General features: G+C 44.8%; 1 protein-coding gene across 2 annotated transcripts in view; it reads right to left on the reverse strand.

Annotated features, from left to right (window-relative positions):
* LOC119025996 (inactive dipeptidyl peptidase 10-like) overlaps positions 1-22480 on the reverse strand; it is a 244104-nt gene that overhangs the window by 58589 nt on the left and 163035 nt on the right. For both annotated transcript variants that reach the window (XM_037110048.1, XM_037110049.1), the window contains 2 exons: positions 19369-19483; positions 17483-17578 (listed from right to left, as the gene is read on the reverse strand). In XM_037110048.1, coding sequence (XP_036965943.1) covers positions 17483-17578; positions 19369-19483 — 211 coding nt within the window. The remainder of the gene's footprint in view (positions 1-17482; positions 17579-19368; positions 19484-22480) is intronic.

The following is a 22480-nucleotide window of genomic DNA, read 5'->3' on the forward strand; positions in this document are numbered from 1 at the left end:
CCAGAGAAATAAACGAGTAACATTCTCTGATTAGATTAGAAGATTAAGAGATAGATTAGCGCAACACCTCCTCATGAACACGAACCTTTTAGACATCATCAATAAAGAGATTTAATTAATTACGGAGCGTTATTTAACAAGCCGCTCTGAATCGTTTTAATTGACTTGTTGGGGTTTGTGTGCACTGTCCAAGGGCCATGAGCCGCTGGGTCGGAATTTTTCTGTATTAACTGGGTTCACTGTTACCTTCGGCGCATGTGAAATGTGCTAAACAAGCAGGGGAATTACCACAACACTCTCGCCCTGCGGTGGTGAGCACGCGGGCACTTATTAGCCTTGTCCATCACGGCTAATGTGCCCATTTCGTCTCCCCTCGTTTTAATTCTTCTACCCACGCGACACGCTAATGACGCTATGCTTCATTTTCATTAGAGCGGCGGATAATCTATGGGAGCGAGAAGGCGGACTGCTGCTTCCAAGAGGCGCCTCCGACACCAACAGCAACCCCCCCGTCGGGGTTTAGACTCTCACAACACTGAACATGCAAAATAAGAATGAGATGCAGCGGAGGGATTTTCTCTCCATGTGGAATAATTTGCTCCGAGAGCGAGAGAGAGAGAGAGAGAGAGATGGAGAGGAAACCCTTAAAAGAAATATCTGCAATGTTGTATTAATTCTATCCAGATCACATTGTTCTCCTCATCCTCTATCTAAAACAATGTGGGCAGCTGAAGCAGGAGGACGTCACACACGCTGCTCTTGAGAATATCATGACTGAGGCGCTGCCGGTCCTTTTACCTCGGGGGGAGCAGCAGAGTCCTCTTCATAAAGGTTCAGCCTCGCAGCCTCGCAGCCTCGCAGCCTCCCAGCCTGCACCTGGATGCTGCATTGTTCTGTGCAGTCAGCACTTCTGCCTGTAACCTGCACTTCCCCCGCGGCTCTAACAGGAACGTTTCCATTATCTCAAGGTCTTTCATGGCGAGGTCACCTCACTGGCACCCGCTAAATACAGTAACATCATGTGCACAGCAAAAAGGACAACAGCCCAGTGTCTCAACTGAATGAAGCACAAAACCTGCCGCGAGACAAATGAACTGTGACTCTACTCTGAAGTAATGACTCAAGATATAAATGAATATCACAGATCATAAGTCTTAAAGTATCTTGAATCAAGCTAATTCCATTCATCTTCAGTGAGACTGGCTGGCAGGAAGAACTGCTGATTTAAACTGCTAATATCTTATTCATGATGTTTGTTGTTTTATTGTTTTGGTGTGTTTTGTATTCAGAGAGATGCACAGTTGTAATTTAACATTTCTAACAATGACTGTGAGCTCTGACCTGCAAATTATCATCAATCACTGTTATAGAAAGTACCGAAAAGTTAAGAAAAATACTTGAGTAACAGAAAACATATTGTGGTAAAATATTACTTTGGTAACAAGAATCTGCAAAGTCACAGGTAACTAAAGTTATCAGATATATGTAGTGAAGTTCAACACTTGAGTAAATGTACTCAGTTACATATCATTACATGTATCAATAAGACGATCAGTGTCCTGATTAATGTCTTCCAGGCTTTACGAAGACTGAACTCTGTTAATGTTTCTTAAATTTTTATTCTCTGGTGTCACAAAGATCTCAACAACAGACAACTGATTATTATGAGTCATATCAGTGTCATCATCTGCTGCACGCTGTGAAGAATGATCAATACTTTTGAGACAGGACGGTTGTCTGATCGATCGGGAACAGATATTGATCCCTGCGATCGTGAGCTCGTGCACATACGAGTTATCTCACCTTTACTTTACTGGGAGGACGTGTGGAGATAATCTAAGATCTCCTGCAGGTTATTCCAGGACGAGGTGCACGGTGTGAAAATGCACTTTTCCCCAAATGTGTTACCATGGTAACCAAGTGACTTACATAGCTCGTGTGTGGATCGATTATTCAGTTCCTTCAAGATGGATTTTTTTTTAAAAAGATAATGTTTTTCTTTATGTGATCGCACGGATTAGAGACTGACAGGAAACGAGGGAGAGAGTGAACAGTGAGGACGAGCGGCACAGGACTCATGGTCCCACACTACCAGGTGAGCCAGCAGGTGAGCCAGCAGGTGAGCCAGCAGGTGAGCCAGCAGACGGATTCAAAGTTTCTTTAGCTTGTAAAATGAACGTCAAATCACAAAACAGCCACTGTGTCCAGAGCAGGATTTGATCGGCAGCTTCCGTGACCTGCACCGACCCGGCAAACTCAAAAACCAAACAAGTCGGCACTCACTGACAAACATTAAAAGGTATTATTGTGTCCGCAACTCCAACACACATACATCAGCTGTTCTTATCCCCACTGTAATTATGTCAGTAAGCGCTCTGTTTAACATTCAGGTCCAGCCTGTCCCCGGTGATAAGGGCAGCTGAAACCACACCGGAACGATCTGACGTTTGTCTCATTAAACCGTCAGGAGAAGCGGCTCCAGCGATTTCTACTCACACAATCAAACACGAGCCCGCTGTAGCGTTTATCTGATCCCTGATCAGTTCAGCCACTGAATGATCCCTGTGGGTGAGGGAGCGGCGGCAGTCGAAGCCTGGAGAAATGCCAAACCCTGATTTGCATGTAGCCCAGGCGGAAGTCTAAGACGATGCAATCAGGTGTAATCAGATACGATATCTGATCGAGGATGCGTATATGCGTGGATGAGTGTAAATGACAGAGACATGCTGCAATCTGCTAACAGGATGCTTGAAATAACAAGTATGAGGTTTTTGATTGATGAACAATCATTGAGACAACGTTTGCATTGTGGGACGACAGTTTAAACGCGATGTGAAACATACGCAATGCAAATTATGTCAGCAAATTTGCTGCCCTGGTGCATGCTGGGAGGTTTGCCTTCACGTCTACCTCATGGGAACTCATACTGTTTACATTCGACTCCAATAAGAATTTTTAACCCTTTGCCTCCACTGCCACTCAAATTTCACCTCAATAAGAAATAACCAACTAAATGGCCACAATGAATGTTTGCTAATTGTGTTTCTTTAGGTTTAATTTTCCATTTCTCTCTCGTCACTCTGCTCTAGTTGAGTTTAGACACAAATTCCATGTGGCTAGGGTTAAGAAACTCCATCGTTTGGCTCAAAATGGCTGCACAAATACATAATGAATATATAATGAAGATGGCTGCCATGACGGTGGCAAGCGTAACAACAACTCTGTGCACACAAACAATGTTCTCAATGCTGGTGTTCATGTGTAGAGACTCTGGTGATGCTACCAGCAAAGTTTCATGTTGTGTCGAGTCTTCTTAGTGTTTTACAAATAGAGATTTTGATGCTAACATAGGATTTGCCTGTAGCACTCCCACTGAAAATGAGTTTGGCCCAAAAACGAAAGTACGGTAAATCTTAAAAGTGCCTCTTTCATCGTAATTATGCTTTTACATGAAGGTTTGACTCATATAGATTCACAAACAAAGGTTGCATTTTATTTTCACTTTAAATTTCCGACTCTGTTGTCATTAAACACAGCTGGAGCTCGACTGACCTCACGTGAAAAACATCCAGTTTTTGTTGCCACAAAGACGGCTGTAAATGTCCCAGTGTCTCCTGAAAAACACCTGGGATTATCACCAAAACACAATCAGACATCTGCAAAAACACAAACAAAATCTCATATGTTGTGCTGCTGCTGCACTTTTCTTCCGTGTAGCTTGTGTCTGAGTTGATTACGCGACAGTTAAACCAGACTCAGACCGAGCTGTCTTTACAGTTTTGTGTTAATCGGTGTGCAGGTGACATGTGGCATTTTGTTTCATCATCGTTCCTCTTCATCCTCCTGAAGATCTAAACAACTCTCACTGGGCTGCGCTGTGAATTGAGAACAGCACGGCGGGTAAAGTGGATGATTGGATGCGGTCTGGGTGCTGTACATATATATATATACATTTATATATTTTACTTAAATTGTACCCGAGGAATACGGCATCCATTTTCTGGAGATGGACAGGTGGCAGCAGCATGCTTCACAGCCTCACTCTAATTGGTATCCTGTGGATCTCGTAGCAGGCGCTGCCTTTTATTTACTTAAGTGGCTGAGTGGTCCTTAAAGGTGTCTGAGCCGTGCCGTACAGAGAATAATGAGCCGGCGCTGCTGTCTCTAACCTGTGTCTTGTACGTTGTGAGGCAGAGCTCCTCGAGATGGACCTGACTTACTGCAGCTCGTTGACTCCTCTTATTAATTTCTCTTCATCGACTGCTCTGCGAGCTGCGAGGCCTCCTGATATGATCCACATCTGATTTGCATTGCAAAGCGAGTGTCGGCGACACGGAGCACATTATTGAATGTGTTAATCACACACTCATTAAAAAAACAAACTTGTTTAGAGGGATGGAGGCAGAGAAGTCCCCCAGTGTTTCCATCATTACTCATATCAGACCCACGTCGTTCTGCAGGCCGGTGATCCAGTTAACCCTCCAGCTGCCGGTGGGATCAATGCGACTGCTCGGAGATAAATCACTGCAGCGCTTAGAAAAAGTGTTGTGACTCCGGAGTAAGATGTGCGTCGATAGATTTCATCTCACATTTCAACATAACCGCTGCACTCATCTATATTCCCATAGTAACACTGAATCCGATCGCTGCATTGATGTCAAAGTCTCAGTCATCATAAATCCAGATTTTTAACAACCAGCTCTGCGCGGCTCGACGGGATGATGTAGTGCTTTCATTTCATTAGCTTGCTTTGATGGTCCAGCACTTTGCTAATTTGCTTCAGTCTCAACACTCGGGCTTGTTGCTTTCCAGCTGCAGCTTCAACTAAAATCTGTACATAAACTTAAGAGTAGAGTGGTGGTGCGGATGAATACTTTTATTTAACTGTTTTATTGTGTGATCATTTTGTTAGCCAGGCTGTTGGACTGGACGTTAGCTCTGTGGGCCCCACAATGTGGAAGACTCAGGTGATATTGTACCTGCTGAGTGGAGCTTCTTTGGCTTCGAGCACCACTGAGCAGCTCAGAGTGCCGCTGAAGCATGTATCCAGATTTCAATTGTTATATCCATGGAGTTACCTTGATTGCTCCGTGCAAAGTGGGATTTACCAATGAGCAGTTATCTCCATCTGTGCTCTGACTACTTTGATAAAAACAGTAATTTTACCTCGTACAGAGAGGGTGTTGCCAGTCGACCGCTGCCTCGATCAGTTATATTGTTTGAAACTTTGGTGTTTTAACGTGTTAACAGATCGGACGGCACTGGAGCCCCGGGGACCTGACCGACCTCTCTCCACCCTGTCAGCCAGCTGGTCAGCGCTGCAGGGGGGGACGCTCGAGATCCCCGGGGTCCTCTTAGAGATCTGCAAGCTGGCAGCGCCCTCCTTCCTGTCCAGTGTGTCCTATACATGCTGTCACAAATCTGCACCGCTGCCACTGGGAATAGTTTAATCAAGATATATCTGCCGGCTAGTATTTCCAACAACCTGTGCACTTTACATCGTTGTGTTCCCGTCCCCAGCGTGTGGAGGTCTAAAGGCTGATGCTGTTGTCTTACTGTGGCACTGGATCCCAACACCCACCGGTTCCCTCCCTCACAAATGTTCATTAGAAAAAGCCTCAGTAATAAACAGCTTGTCAGTGAAGGCTTTTAGTATAGCACACAGCAGCATGTGTGGGACTGAGTCTCAGTTTCACACTGGTCTTGCTCTTTTAATCTCATCTGTTGTGATCAGAAGTGAGAAAAACGCAGACGATCACCAGATGTTTTGGGGCATTTGCCTTTTTAATCAGGCGAAACATTTAAGATGCGTCGCCTTCAGTCGGCGGTCAGGCGATGATGTCAGAGGATGTGAGCCGATTAGGGAATGAGACACTTATACTGCCTCCTTTGTCCCGGGAAGTCTATATTTAAACCCGCCATGTTTAATTCATCCTCAACCATCGTCCTTTTCACACCGGCCCTGTATCTGAGACTGAACATCAAATGTACCGAGGACTTAATGAAGTGAAATGTCACAGCCCTGTGGCGGGGTTGTGCAGGTTATGGATGGATATGAATGTCACTCCATAATGCATCGGCCCTCGTGACCCAGAGGGACAGCAGCACCGAGGTCTGGGTGTAAAGTAGATCCTCACGCTGCAGCCGGCAACACCTGCCTCCCTGTGGGGTCACTGTCCTGATCAGCCACTGCTGTATACAACAGTAATTATCTCTGAAGCTTGTTTGAATCACACGATGAAAGGAAACACACACACACACACACCTTTAAATAGACACGAGAAGATTTGATATTTTGGGAGAGAGGGTCAATCTGAGCACAGAGGATGGATGTCACTGAACCACATGTGTAGTTTGTTTGAATCCCCAATTCCACATTATGATTTATGACCTGTGCAGGTGAGCAGTGTGTCTAATGTTTATGTAGCGTGGAGGTGGAGGTCAGGGTGGTGGATGGACGTATATGATGCAGAAAACAGCAGCTTGTGTCCGTCACACAACCGAAATGATGAATTTATCAAACCTTAACTATAGTTTACTGTCTATACTACCCATCTATTTCTAACATTAAAGTTAATTAAAATGCAATATGTATATGTATGATCGCCTTTCTTTTCACTCATGTGAGCCCAAAAATGAGCCCTTCCTCAGCTGCCTTTAACAACCTAAGGACAGATTTCAATGTGACAGACTCAGGACACATTTTCAAATAATGTGTGAGACATTAACACAAACGCCTGCCTGCCTCTGTTCCACTCGCTCACATCGCTGACGGTGTGCGTCACCAGCTAATATTGACAAACGGCAGCCGTTCGCTCGTGCGGTGTGCTCAGAGATTACAAACACAAGGCAGACCGACGATCACTGAGTGGAAACTTCAGAGATTTTACAGATTAAACAGATTATCTGAGAATTATCAGAAACATTGATACAGTCATTCAAATAGAAATATATCGACATCTTTTGAATCTGCAACAAGATGGTGATGATAACATGGTTCGACATCTTCAGATTAAAAGTCCAGCGCTCCACCATTACACAGGAGGGTCAGGGCTAAGTGCAGAAGGTGGATGTAAATCTGGAGTTACTATTATAAAACCCAATAACACACAAAGCTGACTAACACTGTACTAAACGTCCATGTACTGACTCATTCAGTAAGAACATTTTCTGCAGCTCGCGTCTTCAGAGGCCCTCTGAGTCTAATGGACGATCAATCAGAGTGGATATGAGCAGGTTCATGTCCTATTGATGCTAATTTAGTTGAATGCATCTGATAATAACGTACCACTTACCCTGGGTGGTACATTTCTACACAAAGGAACACATACACACATAATATTTGTTTGTTTGTGTCCATTTCCTTTTCGCTGTGACCAGACATTAGCCGGGAGCAGCTTTAAACCGAGCTGGATATGCACGGCTCTTAATCCAAAACACCCGAGTGTTTCAGCGACAAAACCGATCAGAAAATCACGGTCAGAAAAGAAGAAGCATCTTCGTGTGCCGTCATCACCACAGCAAGAATGAATAGGGTAATTTGTTCCATTGATTTTTATAAAAGCAAACTGCCATTACATGAGTGTGAGCAGAATCGCAACAGCGGAGCAGAAATAAGAAATTGCTCCGTCACGTCCAGCAGATCTTCAACGTCTATTCAGGAGACGCAGTCAAATTATTTTTAAACGTGTGGCGAGGCCGAGGACGGAAATGTGTTTTTGAAAATTCATCCAAGTGTAATTTATTCCCTTCCAAGTTGTTTGGCATTTGGATGTGAACTGTGTTTTTACTTTAATTTGTGATGCACCTGCAATTTTAAAGCTTTTCTCTCTGCTTTTTTTGGGGGGGAGAGTGAAGGGAAAAATAAACCCAGCGCTTCCCTCCCCCCTTGACGCAGAAAACAAAAAGACGTGGAAAACTATCAGCTAAAAGAAACCAGAAACCTGAAGGCAACTTCACGAAGAGTCAGAACAGCAACAAGAAACAACATCATATTTAGAATTTATGTTGTTTTGGTGAAAGCAAACAGTCATTTTAACACACAACAGAGAGATATCGGCTTGTGTGCTTCTTTAAATGCTTGGTTCTGAAATCCTTTGTCGTCTTGTTAAATGGATTCTGGTCTCACACACACACACACACACACACACACACACACACAGCTGAGGACTCCCGGTGTGAATGGGCTGTGACTGGTGGTTTTAACCCTCTGCAGGTCCGCTGCTCACACCTGCCAGCTCCTCACCTTCATCCAATACATCACTGTCTGCCCGCCCCTGGGGAAGGTCCGAGCCAATCGATACCCTCCTTCGTTAGAATCCCAACAAATGGCCTTCAACAAATGTCATTAGGGGCAGACAGACGCTGTCTTACCATCGCTGCGGTCATCTGGATTCATCAGGGAGGAAATAACAGCATCAACAATAAAATTCATGAGGTACTAACTGAATATATAATACAGGCCGAGCTTCTGAGAACAGTCAGATCTATATCCAGCTGCAGAAATGATAAACGTCTGTATTTGTATATTGATCTCATCGTGGAGGCCTCGCTCACCCACAACGCACCCACACAAGTGGTTTTAATCATCCCGGCCGTCCTCGTCTCGGGACTGAACCTGCCGCGTGGCGACCTGCTCTGATCCCTCGCACGGCTCATCAGACCCGAGCCGAGGTCTCATAATCCACAAGTGGAAACACCTGTGTGGGCGTACGCGGGTCTCGATACATGTGCTTTAAAACTGTTAGCTATGATCCATCGTTACATAACACCATTACACAGGAGCAGGGCGGGAGGTGCAGGTAACACATCATCTCCTGTAATTTCAATAAACTTTGCACTTGAACTGATCATTACGTAACAAAACCCAATAATACATGAAGCTGACCAGCACTGGAATAAAACAACCGGAGGAACATTTTCTGCAGCTCGCGTCTTCAGAGGCACTCTGGGTCTAATGGACGATCAATCAGCGTGGATATGAGCAGGTTCATTTCCTGTTGATGCTAATTTAGTTTAATACATCTGATAACAACGTGCCACTTACCCTGGATGGTACATTTTATAGTCTACATAAAAGGAACACGTCCACACATAATATCTGTTATGTAATACTTTTCATTACTGAATTATGTTACAAGATTATTATATCATCCGAAAGAAAGAAAAGACTGTATCCATAAATATGTTATTATGATTTCAGTCAGGAACTTTTTATACATTAATAGTTCCACTAACGAGGTTTTGTGTCTTTTTGTTGGTTGGTTGATTAGTTTTGCAGCCGGATTACACAAAAACTACTGGATCATGGACCAGAACAGATCCAATCCTGGACTTTTTGTCTCAAGTCTTTGCTCATTTCTCAGGGAACAAAAATGGCACTCAGTAGAGCGCATACCTCCACCAAGACACACGATGAGATAAAATGAGCCTTTATTAGTCCCACAATCAGGAAATTTGCAATATTACAGCAGCAAAGGGGATAGCAAAAAAAAAAACAGTATTAATTCATAAGTAAATATACAGAAAATATGAGTAAAGAGCAGTAGAGACAATAAAAACAATATAAATTAGAAACAAAAACTCCTAAACCTGATCTGATATTGTCTTTGTTTCTTTCAAGCTGCTAAAAAAACAGATTACTCTCATCAAAACATATAAATCCACTAGATCCAGAGTTTTAATGGGATCTGCATCAAATGTCAGTGACTATCTTGAGTCCACACACCCGTGAAATACACCCAGGGGTGTACGAACATCAGCTCGAGTGTGTCAAATGTCAGTGACTTAAAGATACTATCCACCTAAATACACCAGGTGGAATATTCCCTGACAAACGTACTAAAATGTAAAAAACCTTTTCTGGATCCTGATGAAAAGTTAACGGGGTCTGTTCTGGGCAAAAGACCCGTCCTACATCCAGGTTTGGTGGAAATCTGGTCTGTAGTTTTTATGTAATCTCACTGACAAACCAACCAACCAACATTAACCACCTTGAAGAAGTTCATAATGCAGAAAGTGTATTTACTCAGTACCATTCTAGTTCTGGGTCACGTGAAATCATTACTAATTCAACTAATTCATTGTTGTTTGCAGCAGCAGCTGCTGAAAGTCGCCTGTATGTGTGCTGCAGTTTGTCATCGTGGCCCAACAGAAGCGAGCCTATTAAAAGTGATGTGAGTCCCGACGCGGTGACTGACGCTGACGGTTCTGTTCGTGGGAAATCGATGGAGTCAACAATTTTATCAGCCGTCGTACTCTCCATGTCTCCGTCTCTCACACGGAGGACGAGAACAGACAGTCATTTCATTTCTACACTTTATTGCTCCGGTGTTTTACTCTCCCTGTCGTCTGTTTTCCAGCCTCGACATCACGCGCTGCGACACGCAGCCTCGTGGCTGTTTACAGCCAAGTGTTGATGCGATTTTCTGTCTTTGTAGCCATTAGTCCACTTTTCTTTTTTTTCTTATCTTCTCGGGTTGTTATGTAAATTATAAAGAGCATCCAAGATCCAGCCTTCAGAGAGGAGAATGTCTCTGAGAAATGGTCGGTTTGATAACAGTGCGTCTGATGCACTAATGGCTGTGTTCATGAACAAGGGCACAGTGACGAATCTCTCGCTTTTAATCAGCGTCTCTCACCGCTCAGTACGCTGATAAGGGAAATGCCAGGAGCTGCAAAAATAGGATGCTGCTAACGGGAGCTTAATGGAAAGATGGAGAAGAGTGCGAGATGCATTAGAGGAGGGCTCAACGGACGAGGAAGCTTCTCCTAACGAACGCTGTTAGAGTCTGAGGAGTGGAGCAGGAGGACGTTTACACGTGTGTGATGATGTGTCTGAACATTCACAGCTGACCGCCTCCTTTCAGCGCAGGAGCTGCCGAGCAGTCGCAGGCAGCCATTAGCAACCTTCATGCTCTAACGGCTGTGTGTGTGTGTGTGTGTGTGTGTGTGCTACACGCATGTTGGCAGAGACACACACACACACATACACACACACACACACACAGTCTTTCCTACACTGATACTTCTGCAGCAGTTCCCGGCGCAGCGTGGGAAGTCTCTAATGTTAATTAATGGGAGGAACCAGAGCATGCGATTCCTAATTAACCCCTGAGAATGATGCTGCGAAGGCATGCGAGTGGAAAAAAGCCGTCTAAGAAGAATGCAATTTACTTCTTCAAGGCCCTGTTTCCCTGCTCGCGATCCATATGTTGCAAACCACTTTGCAGATCATTGGCAGCTGACAGCGACAAGGCTGATCATTTATTCCTTTTGCCACTGGGCTGAGTGGCGGGGGAACGGAGATTAATTGGTGTGATCATGTAGCTAATTAAGAAAATGAGAGAAAATCAAGGTGGGTTGATGGCTCAACGCGAGAAGACCTACTGAACTGAACGTCGGAGTGATTAGTCATCCAGTGAAGAAAAACAAGCGGCTGGCACACAAACATCTCCTAGAAATCACATCGTGATCTGGCACTGACTGTGCGCTTTACACTTATTAAGAAAACGAGCACGCTATCTTGAGTCCACACACCCGTGAAATACACCCAGGGGTGTACGAACATCAGCTCGAGTGTGTCAGTGCGTCCACGCCCTCGACAAACTGCAGCCTGGGTCGCAGCCTGCTCATTGGCAGTCCAGCCAAGAGCTTCACGCTGCGTGCCAAATTCCTGATTTAGAATAAAAGGTGCTGAAGGAAAACAATGATTCACCAAATAGTGCCCCGCAGGGAGAGTAATGGGCTGCGTCGGCGCCAAGGTAAGAGGCTCGCCCGGGGGGGGGGGGGGACATTGGTGGCAAAGATCATCTCGACGTTATGTGCTGTTTCTAATGCGGATACAAATGAGCATCAGGGGGAGAACGCTGATCATTTCCTGAGCTGCAGCAGGACTGCTCAGGCGAGCTGAAGGACGTGATTTCGACTCAGGGAGGATGGAAGATGTTTCTCAACCGTCGTCTACAGCTTCAGTTTGATTTAGTGACCGTCCAGAGGCCAAATGAGAGGAGGTCCGAGTGCATTGCCTCCAATTATTACCGTATGACCGGCGCAGAGTTCTTATTAGACTTTTATGCCCTGGGTTTCACCTGACAGGTAAGATAGAGGCTCCCCTGACCCAGTGGCTGATGGGAGCAGCCAAAGATCACGATCTGCCAATGATTTTCTCAAAGGATGCCAGAAGATATTGTTATTGTTGTATCTCAGTCTTTATACTTTATTCATTCTTGTCATATTCTGTGATTTGTGTCTCCAGATGCAAAAAACAGCATTAACTTGTTTATGTTCTCTGTTATTTACGTGACATTTGCACGTCGCCCACGCATCGGCACTGAAAAATAAAAAAAGTTTTGCATCAAAGCGTCACGAGCTGAAGCAGTTTCCATGGTGCACGATCTGACATTTACTCTCACACGGTTTCTGAGTGTTTGTAGAAGGTTTTGCACATTAGAGGAGATCAACACCAAACATGTATACATACAGGCGAGCGTTACAGAGAGATGCTGCGCTACATTAACGTGGGAGTGAAGCAGCCGATGTGTTGTGTATGATGAGAACTGAGATTTTCCATCAGTGGAGGCAGCATTAGTCGGCTTATGTCAGTAATTAGGCCGGAGCGAGGAAGCATTTATCATCGTCAGGGACTCGACACACTCGACAGAAGATGTGGCTTTCTTCAGCAGATGTCACCGCGCATTAATGCGTTTACACCGCAAAGTGTCATTATCAGATTTGCAGCAGGCATTTCACCTGTTAATAACACAGCTCGTCGAGTAATCACACAAATTCTTAAGATAATCGTGGTTCACGGTGATGTATATATATATATATATATATATATATATAGATATATATATATATATATATATATATATTGCCTGAATTATTCTGCAGCAGTTGTCAGATAGATTCGGTCGCGCGTGAGAAGATGCTGTTGCCAGGGAAGAAACTGTAAAAGCAAGTCCTGCTGCGATGAGGAAGTCACCGCAGGAGGAGAAGCACACGCTGATCCAACACCTCATTTAAGTAGTCGGTCGGTTCAGCTTTCACATAATTACATGTTTTATTATTAAAAAAAACTGATGCACCCAAACAGTCTGAAACGAGACGGCTCTTCTCGTTATAAAACAGACGAATTCCATGATGAAGAGAAGTGACGGGCGGTGTGGCCGAATACTAATCGGGTAAAGTGGGGTGTGAATTTGAAGGAGGCAAACAGTATCGACGGCTAAAAGCTCAATAATGGATTAACAGAGATGACCGCAGTGCTGACCATTCATGGAGCTGAACGACGATAGTGCAGCTGCTTCCACATGTGCTTAAAGACATTTATTCACTTTCTGGAGATATAAACTGTAGAATTCTAGAGAGAGCGAATATATAAATCTTATCTTAAAACAACAAATTCAATCAGACTTCAGAGTCAGAATATTTGAGACAGACAGGAGAAAATCAGCAGAACTGAGAGACGGAGAAAATTCATGAAAGTACTCCAGAGGAAGCTGCGTGCAATGTGACTATGGCTGAGTTGCATTGTGGGTAATGTAGGCACCGAGGTCTGAAAATGAAGACGGATGTGTGGAGTATCTCTTCTGCCGTGTCCATCTTGATAACTTGTTTTGAAACTGTACATAATGAGTTCAGTCGTGTTACAGGACTGCAGTGTTGAGCATCATGCCTACATTACCCACAATGCAACTGTCACATTGCATTCAGCTTCCTCTGGAGACACAAAAGGCGTTACAGTAATGTTTTCACATGTGCTGTAGCTCTTCCCAACATCTGTAAACACACTTTCACGTGGAAAATTGGTGGAGTTGCCCTTTAAAAGGTCAATAATGGCTGCAGCAACACACTATGATTTTTATTTTGTAGTTACATCTCCTGTGAGCCGCTGAGATGGAGGAGCTGTCGGCTGGCACAACTCATAGCTGACAGGACGCGTGAGCAGAGTTTCTGTGTAACATCTCCACATCGAGAACTCAGCGAAAAAAACTCCACTTCTTTCGATTTCTCCTCATTTTTTTTTTGTCCTCTTCTCTCGAAGAGACATTCGTGGAGCTGACTCATCCAGCCTCAGGAGGAGCACAAAGTCTCTTCACTTCAGGCTAAAATATTCTCAGCTCATGTAAAGTGTTTCCTGCCTGTGAGTTCGCTCCACCGTGAGGGAATCCGTCTCCGCCTGGACGTCACGTGCAGCCGTGCTGCCTCTGAAATTAACTTTATGTTCAGTCTGAAAACACTGTGAAGCTTCTGTCTGTTTCTCTTTTCATGCTCAACCTGAGTTCAGTGATGTTTCACTGGATGTGCAGAAACAATGTGTAAGCTGAAAGATGTTGCTCCGCCTCACTCACTGTCTACTGAGTGAACACTTTCTGGCTTTGAGAGCTTGAAGCGAGCCAGCTGCTGTGTTATTTTCTCCGGTCTGGGCCCAATATGAAGCCTTTCTCTCAGCAGATTGTGAATGACGGGCGGAGGGCTCCCAGCCTCCGACGACACCGACGGAGAGCGACGACGCTCGCTGAATCATGTGTGACGGCGGCAGATGAACGTGACTTTATCGTTCACATGCGTCGGTGTGAAGAGAAGACGCACACACGCGACAGCTGGAGGAGAACGTGCATGACATTTGTTGCGCGTGAGCCCGACGTTCAGCAGATGTCTTCGCTGTAATCTCGGCACAGATCTTCATCAATAACACATCAGAATGACAATGAAGTTCATGTGACGCTCTGTCGCAAAATGTCAGACTGGAGACACTCTGAACGCGGGTGAATATTTGTGTGGAGCTGAACTATTTATAATCCAGCAGCAAGTGTTAACTGAAGTGAGTGATTCGATGATTTGCGGTCCAGTCGACAGATGATCGGAGGTAACGGTCGTCGTCACCGCGTTAAAGAGGTGAGGCAAGTCTAAGAGACCACGTCCTTCTAAGAACTGAGAGGTGGAGCTGCTTCATGGCGCTGAGCACAAATCTATCTGTTACCATGCGTGTCGCTAATCATCGAGTGGCATCGTCAGATTGTACCGATCAATCCATCTGTTACTTTAGTTAACTGCAGGACGGCAGCCGGCGATGATTCTCATTAACCGTGCCGGATGGTTTTTGGTTTCCTGTTTTATTTTGGTGGATTAATCCTCATGTGTCGTGTTTTACTTTCCACTTCCTGCCTGTTTGATTGCCCTATTAGTCTCACCCGGCTCGTGTTAGTCGTCCCTCCCTCTGCGTTCTAAGTGCTTTTTTTTTGTTTTTTTACATTTTTATTGCTTCTTTCGTTCACAGACTGGCCTCTGCCTCCTTCTTCTGTTTTTGCTGGCAGCCTTTTCTGTCGACCTCCGTTAGTAATTTGTTATTAAAGCTTGCCTTTTGTTCTTCTGGTCGCTGCTTCCCTTTGAGTCTTGTCTTGTGTTTTTGTTCCTTCTTGATATTCCTGACAGACGTCTTCAGATTTCCTGTCAACAGTCCAAAACTCAAAGACTCTTCGTTTACAAAGACAAGCAGCAAATCCACATTTAAGAAGCAAATGTTTGACATGTTTTGCTCGGAAAAAGACTGAACAATTAATTCATTAGAAAAACAGTTAACTAACTTCCTTTTGCTCGACTAAATTAATTGACTTATTGTTGCAGCTCTTGTGCCGACGAAGGAAAAATAATACACTGTTGATTTTTAGTTTTGCTCAGTGGAGGAAATAACAGGAATGTTCCTTCACGACAAACAATGACAAACTAATTATAAGTATTATAACCTGGTGAAAAGATGTGTTTTAATTCATGTTGATAAATCAGATTTGAGAAAGACAAAGTAAAAACCATCTGGTTTTAGAGATTTATGATGCATCAAGATAATGTTTCTGATTTAATTACTTTCATAATCATACTGACAAAACAGCTCTTGGAAATTTCAGCCACAGACTTTAAACTGCAACACAACGTGAGCTGAAGTGAGACGATTGTCTGATATCTGAGGGGAGGACGTCAGGTGGGTCATCACAGGATTTCCATCCTGGAGACGAGGATTCAAATCCTTTGTGAAGCCAAATAACCTTTTTCCTAAACCTAACCAGGTAACCAGGCCAAACACGACGGTGACGCGGCGGATCGGTCGGAGCGACGCCGTGTTGATCGCTCAGTGTGACGCCTTGAAGTTTATTGTACTTTATCATCTGCAGTCATGAAACGAACGCCGTCTTCATAACGTGTTCAAATTAACTCCACGCTGCTGCGTCCCATTTGCTCTTGACTGTTCATTAGATCGCAGGATAAACCCACTCAGATCGTCTCTAATGTAGACGGAGATGAAGAGACATTCAAGCCAAAAACCTCTGAAGCCTCTGACTTAGGAAAAAAAATCTCATTTTTGCTTGAAATCCTGGTGATCAATCTTTTCCTCTCGCCCGTCTGTCTGTTATCTTCTCCCATTTGTCTGGGGTCTATTTTGCCCCATCCATCCACAAACCACCCTATAAAGCGGACTTTTCTGACTGCCTCATCGCACAACATCGCCGCTCTCTCTGTCTAGCCTGAGGTCAGCTCAGGGAATGAGATGGCATCGCGAAGATAGTGGAAAAATGTCATCCGGGAATGAAATATTGATGGACAAAAAGGCCTTGCCTCTTTCGCTTGCCCTCGAGCGTGGAGTGAGAGTCACGCAGTTTATGGGCAGCAAAGAGGAAAGCCAACACAAACACACTAATCTGAGAGAAAGGAGACAGACGGAGAGCGAGAACGCCACAGTCCCGTCCGTCCTTTCCCTCCGAGGTATCGTTATCTTCTCCCTCCCCTCAGCAAACCATAATCAGATTCTCTTGCACTTCACTTGATGTGGTTTATTCCCAGCCAAAGCCTTCCAGGCTTAACATATGATCCCCTTCTGGCAAATAAGGAATCAATACGATGTAAATAAGGAGAGGCAAAATAAATCTAAATGCCTACATTTGCATAAGTACATGCAAAGTAAATCTGGGGTTGAAACATGGCAGCTTTGTTTAGAAGTGAACTGTCTGCTCGCTGTTTCAGTGAGCCTCCATCACAGAGCAGGAGAGACGGCGGAGAGAGACGTCACCCCTCCACCGCCGAACAAACGCAGCGCTGCTGTTTGCTTTGTTTGAGCACGAGCACAACTCATCGAAATGTTGTTCGTGTCAAGTAAGATTGGTGGTGTGTTGTGTACAGATGTGCTGCATGTACAGCAGCAGGAAGCAGAGGAGAGCCGCTGAATAATTCAAGCAATGACTACAGAACATTTGTGCTGATTTTATCATTCTAAGAAACAGGAAGGCAACGAGACCGATGGAAGAAACAATAAACCTCATCAGAACCGATTCCAAAGTCATCTGAACAGAAGCAGGAACGTCACGGAGGCCGACACACCCTGTTTTCTCATGTGTTTTTCATCCTTGTTCACTCCATCGGCGGCTGGAGGAATCAACAGGAGCGCTCTGGATTCCAGCAGGTACAGTCGGTGTTGTGGATTACTCACCATTGATCCATTTGGCCTCCGGGTCGTGAGCCTTGAACTCTGCCTTGAACAGATCCTCTACAGTCAGCTTGGTGTCGCTCCCAGCTTGGTTGTCAACTGCAAAAAAACAAAAAAAAACAATATTTTTTAGTTTTCTCCACGATCAAACATCGCTTCTGTCGCGCAGGCCGGTTTGCTTTCCAGCACGCACACAGGTGGAAATCAATCTGCGGCATTAGCTGACCTTGACTTTCACTTCCACCACTGGCATTTCAATGTTTTCCCGATATCGAAGCATCAAAAGTCAAACCTCAAAACAAATGCCACTGGGCTCAGACAGCATCCCGGGGAGACATTACCATGTGTCTGCATGTGTCAGAGAGAAGTGCAGCTAAGTGGAGCTATTATGAGAGGTACAAATTAATGCCGCAAGACAGGACGGGCAGCTTTTAAACTAAACTTCTGTCCGTATCTTACAAACTGCCTGTGGCCGGGCTGCTTACAGCGGCAAACCCACAGAGAATCAGCACCCAGCTCGACACTTGAACAGAACGTTTTAGTTCAGCTGCTTGCATATCTCTGTACGGTTCATTTTTTTTAATCGAACACCTCCTAAACCTCCAGTAAATACACTTCAGGCAACCTGCCCGCCACCAAACAGCAGACAAACACAGTTAATGAGCAAACACAGTGAAGATATTTTCTCAGGGGCTGATATAAAATACAACAGAGCAAAAAAAAAAAACATGGAAATTAGAATCACATTAGTCAGGACGTCAGAAATGCAACGTCCGACCTCTAGCGGCTGTAAGTCTTTTCATGCAGCTTTAAGATTCAGGCTTCTGAAGCAGATTTCTGAACAATGAAGAAAAGCTGTTTGCATGATAGTAAGTGTTCACGGTGGTCAGAAGGTTTCTGTGTTCAACGAGAGGAAAATGTAGATAATTGGATGTTTACATCTGCCGGGCACACAGGTGAGTTCACATAAAAGCACCGACGCTCACAACGAAATCCATGCGAATGAGTCGACGCACGCGGAGCGACATTTCTTCTCTCCGGGTGGCGTTTTCATATGTTCGTTAACATGATCGTTACCGGGCCAGAAGATCCTCGAGCCGTCCCCACGTCGCCCCTGGAAATGTTTCATTTCTAATCATGAAAATGTTACGCCTTCAGCAGAGGAGACAGCGTGCCAATTGTAAGCTCCTTCTGAATAGGACAGCTGCTGATTGTGAGCTGAATAGGAGGGCCAAGTCATTTTGAATGTCAGCCATATTGGCTTTCCTTGATAACTCCACACAGCATGTTTGTTTATGGAGGCAATGAAAGTCTAACCAACCGTGGAATACCCCGGGGGAGCAGGCGGCTGCACGGCCAGCGGATTGTGATGATTTTTACATTTCAGTAACAGTGAGGGTTTTTTCTTTGCTAATATCGGAAGCAGGTATACAGTATGTATATACATATATATTAATAATATTCAAATAACTAAAGAATCCTGAGGGAAGCTCAGTTCACATTTTCCTCCAAGAGAGTCCAACAAGCCCGACCTGAACCTGACAGGCGTTCTGTTCTTTCTACAGACACATGTACATTGCAGATGGCCGAAGTCCAATATTCACATTTGATTTTATGCAGGTCATTTGAAAATGATCTGGAAAGCTAAAAAAACATAGTAAGAACAGAAACTATGGACCCTCAAACCAAAACAATGAGCTAAATGAGCCTGAAACCTTGGCGGAGCTGAAGTGGGTGATAATTCTCTCAGGGACTGTCGATTCTTTCACCACCATCAAACGTTTTTTTGCATTTTCTCATGATATGAGACACGAGCGTGCACATCCGCCGGTTCTTTCTGTAGATATGTGAAGAATGTTGGCAGCCACACAGCTGCACGTCAAACCGACCTGGCGTGAGGAGGATGACGGACATGGTGATGAGGGAGCAGACCACCAGGATGACCAGCAGAGCGATGGCAATCCCCTTCCAGTTCCTCTGAGGAGGACTCACCCCGCCCAGGTCCTGCCCAGAGAGAAGAGAGAAGGAAAACATGGATGAGTCAGAGTAGAAAAGAGGAAGATTAGTTTACCGTCTTTGAGTTTGACGGCAGCACCTTCATGTCCAGACAATCACAAGAGCAAAGACTGCAGCTGTAATGTGAAAAGCAGGATATTTGTTCGGAGGTTCGTATGACTACGTATTGCACACACTGCCAGGCTGCTCACAGCACCTATTAACACGGGTCACACTGAGGCTTTGTATTTTCAATCCAATCTCCCTGCACAGAGGAGGATTTACAATGAGGGGCTTTGCATGAGCCACACTGCGAACCTGAAAAGTGAAACTCGCTGTTTCTGATTTGTATTTCAATGCGGAAAAAAATAAATAACGGCAAAGTATTTGCAGGGTTCAATCATCGCTCGGGCGACCTCTCCTCTGAATTACACCCTTCAACCTGTGAGAAATGCAAAGTTTCTCCCGGGCCAGGAGTCGCACCTCCCCGCCTCCGTGCTGGATGCCGCGTGTTTACGACCCTCAGACGGAGCGGCTGCCACGTCCTCTGCAGATAAAGAAAACAGCGGGCATTTTGCATTCGAGGGCTCCATCGGTGCACCTGGCTGCAGAAAAGCTGGGTTTGAACAATCCGAGTGACCGGAGAGGACGCCGCATGCGATGTTATCTACAGTGAAACAGCAATCCAGGAGAATTTGCGAAGCTTTCTCCTGCAACTCCATCTGAGTCGTGGTATTAGAGGGTCTTAAACTGGCTCTTTCACCACATCTGCTGCCTCTGATAAGGTGAATCAGGCCCCCGCCCACTTATACATTTCCTCTTCACCGTAGCTCTCCCTGGCCTCAATTACCCACAAAACCCTGCAGGTGAAATACAGTGATTACTGACCACCAACCCACTACTAGCACCCTGATTGGCTGGAAAATGGGGGGGGGGCAGAAATGATGCCAATTAGAGTGAGGTTCCGCTTTCACAAAGACGCTTTATCTGCATCCGTCTGAGATTTTCCCCTGAAAACCAAACTCCTAAGTACTTCACACGGTGGTTTAAAAAAGCAGCACAGCTCATTTTCGAATTGATGGTCATGACTGGAAACGCAGCGTATATTGACTGATGAGCCAATTATGTCCGAAGCACTCCCAGTTATTTCTCACAGACCACGGAGAAGCAGACAGGGAGGACAAAGCCACCAGCCACAGAGCTCTCAGCTCAGTCACAAGATTAACTGCGTCTGCACTTCTGTCAGCGTCAGACGTGTTAAATAAAGATTCATACAACACACGTGCCGTCACAGTAACCTTACATGTGTATGAGCTGACACGCAGGTCAGCTGGAAGAAAAGGTGTCGAGATTTGTAACTGAGAAACAGCTGGATGTTTTTAACGAAGGCACACAAAGTTTTAACTTCTGCGAGTTTGAAAGCACTGGGTATCGTTTTAACGAGGGACGAGAATATTCATACACGTGTAGGTGTAAGATCAGTGGCGACTATGTAACGAGGGGCCGCAGTATTTAAAAAGGTGTGAGCATGAAATCACAGCGTATTTTTTCAATTAGGAACCAAAAATGTCTAACATCTGTGAAACCACTGGATATATTTTAAATTTTGTGACGTATTTCACAAGGCTGAGTGGCAACAAAACCAGACATCATTATCACTCTCAGCCAACAGAACCGGGTCAGCCATAAAACAGGATCCTCTTCCAAACTACAACATGAGATTCAAAGTGAAGAAACAGAAAGTTCCAGACTTTCATGAAGCAGTTTTCTTTCTTGTACTGAGTAACAGGTGGACATGAAATTGCGCGAGAGAGTCCCAAAGACTTTACTGTCACCGTGACCGCAGACACACAATTCGTGAGCGCAGTGTTACAGTATTCACAGCCCCCGCCGGACCCATAAGACTGATCTATTATCAGGACTTGGGCCGCTGCTCATTTCATTAATACCACAAAACGCTGACATGCCCTTGAAAACTGACAGCAGCTCTAAATTGCCCTTGTGCCTCCATGCATGAGATTCTTTCTCCCTCTCTCTCTCCGTCTCTTCTCACTCTTTCACTTCCTCTCTCCATCTCATTTTCTCCCCCCAATTTCCTATTTAGGCACTTTCGAATCATCATCCGCAATTTATTAACTCGCTTACGAGCAATGAGAGAACCACTAAGAGAATTCTGACCCGCCGAGTCGCTCCATTATCATTATTAGGATGGAGGAAGCTTGAGACAGAGGACCCTGACGAACGGCTCGCCCACCAGAAGGAATGTGACAGAAAATGGGATTCATCACAATCATTAGACTCCTCATCAGAGGAGATCCATCGCTCATCTGATCTACAGAGATCACAGGACGGAGTGAGGTCTTCAAGAGCACTTTGAGAAAATAGGGCAAATGAGCGTTGAAGAAATTGTTCAGTCAAAAAAATATAAATATACATAGATGGAAGTTATCTCTATTAGTATGACACATACATGACTCATGATCTAAAACACAAATTGGTTCCTGAAGAGCATATTCTCTTTCCTCTCGTGTTCATGTACTTCATATAGAGGTGCAAGTCTGTGCAACAAAGGGACACGCAGGGTTATAAATAAACTCGTGACAGGCTGGGCGGTAAGAACAAGAAAGTGTTCCACCTTCATTTTTCTGTGCCTGATAGAGAAAAGTACAAGGACAAAGGCCTGTTCCTGTAAAAGTATGTCTTTATCCACACGTTCTCCTCCCCCTCCTCCTCTGTTCACCACATTCAATATCACACCAGGAGAACTTCCATGCCACTTATTCACTGTATGTGTGTGTGTGTGTGTGTGTGTGTGTGTCATGGTGTGTATAATATACGCTCTGCGCCTCACAAAGAGTCTTTGCTTTAAGTGCTCAGGCTGCCACGTTACATCCGGAGTGATTGCATAAATGCATACGTCTAAATGTCAGAGCAAAATGTCGCTGTAACAAAATCATTCACGTTGCTGCCGCAGACGCTGGTGGGTGTGCTAACAGAGCGCCGCGT

The sequence above is a fragment of the Acanthopagrus latus genome, chromosome 9 (assembly GCF_904848185.1).
Source record: "Acanthopagrus latus isolate v.2019 chromosome 9, fAcaLat1.1, whole genome shotgun sequence".
NCBI lineage: Eukaryota > Metazoa > Chordata > Actinopteri > Spariformes > Sparidae > Acanthopagrus > Acanthopagrus latus.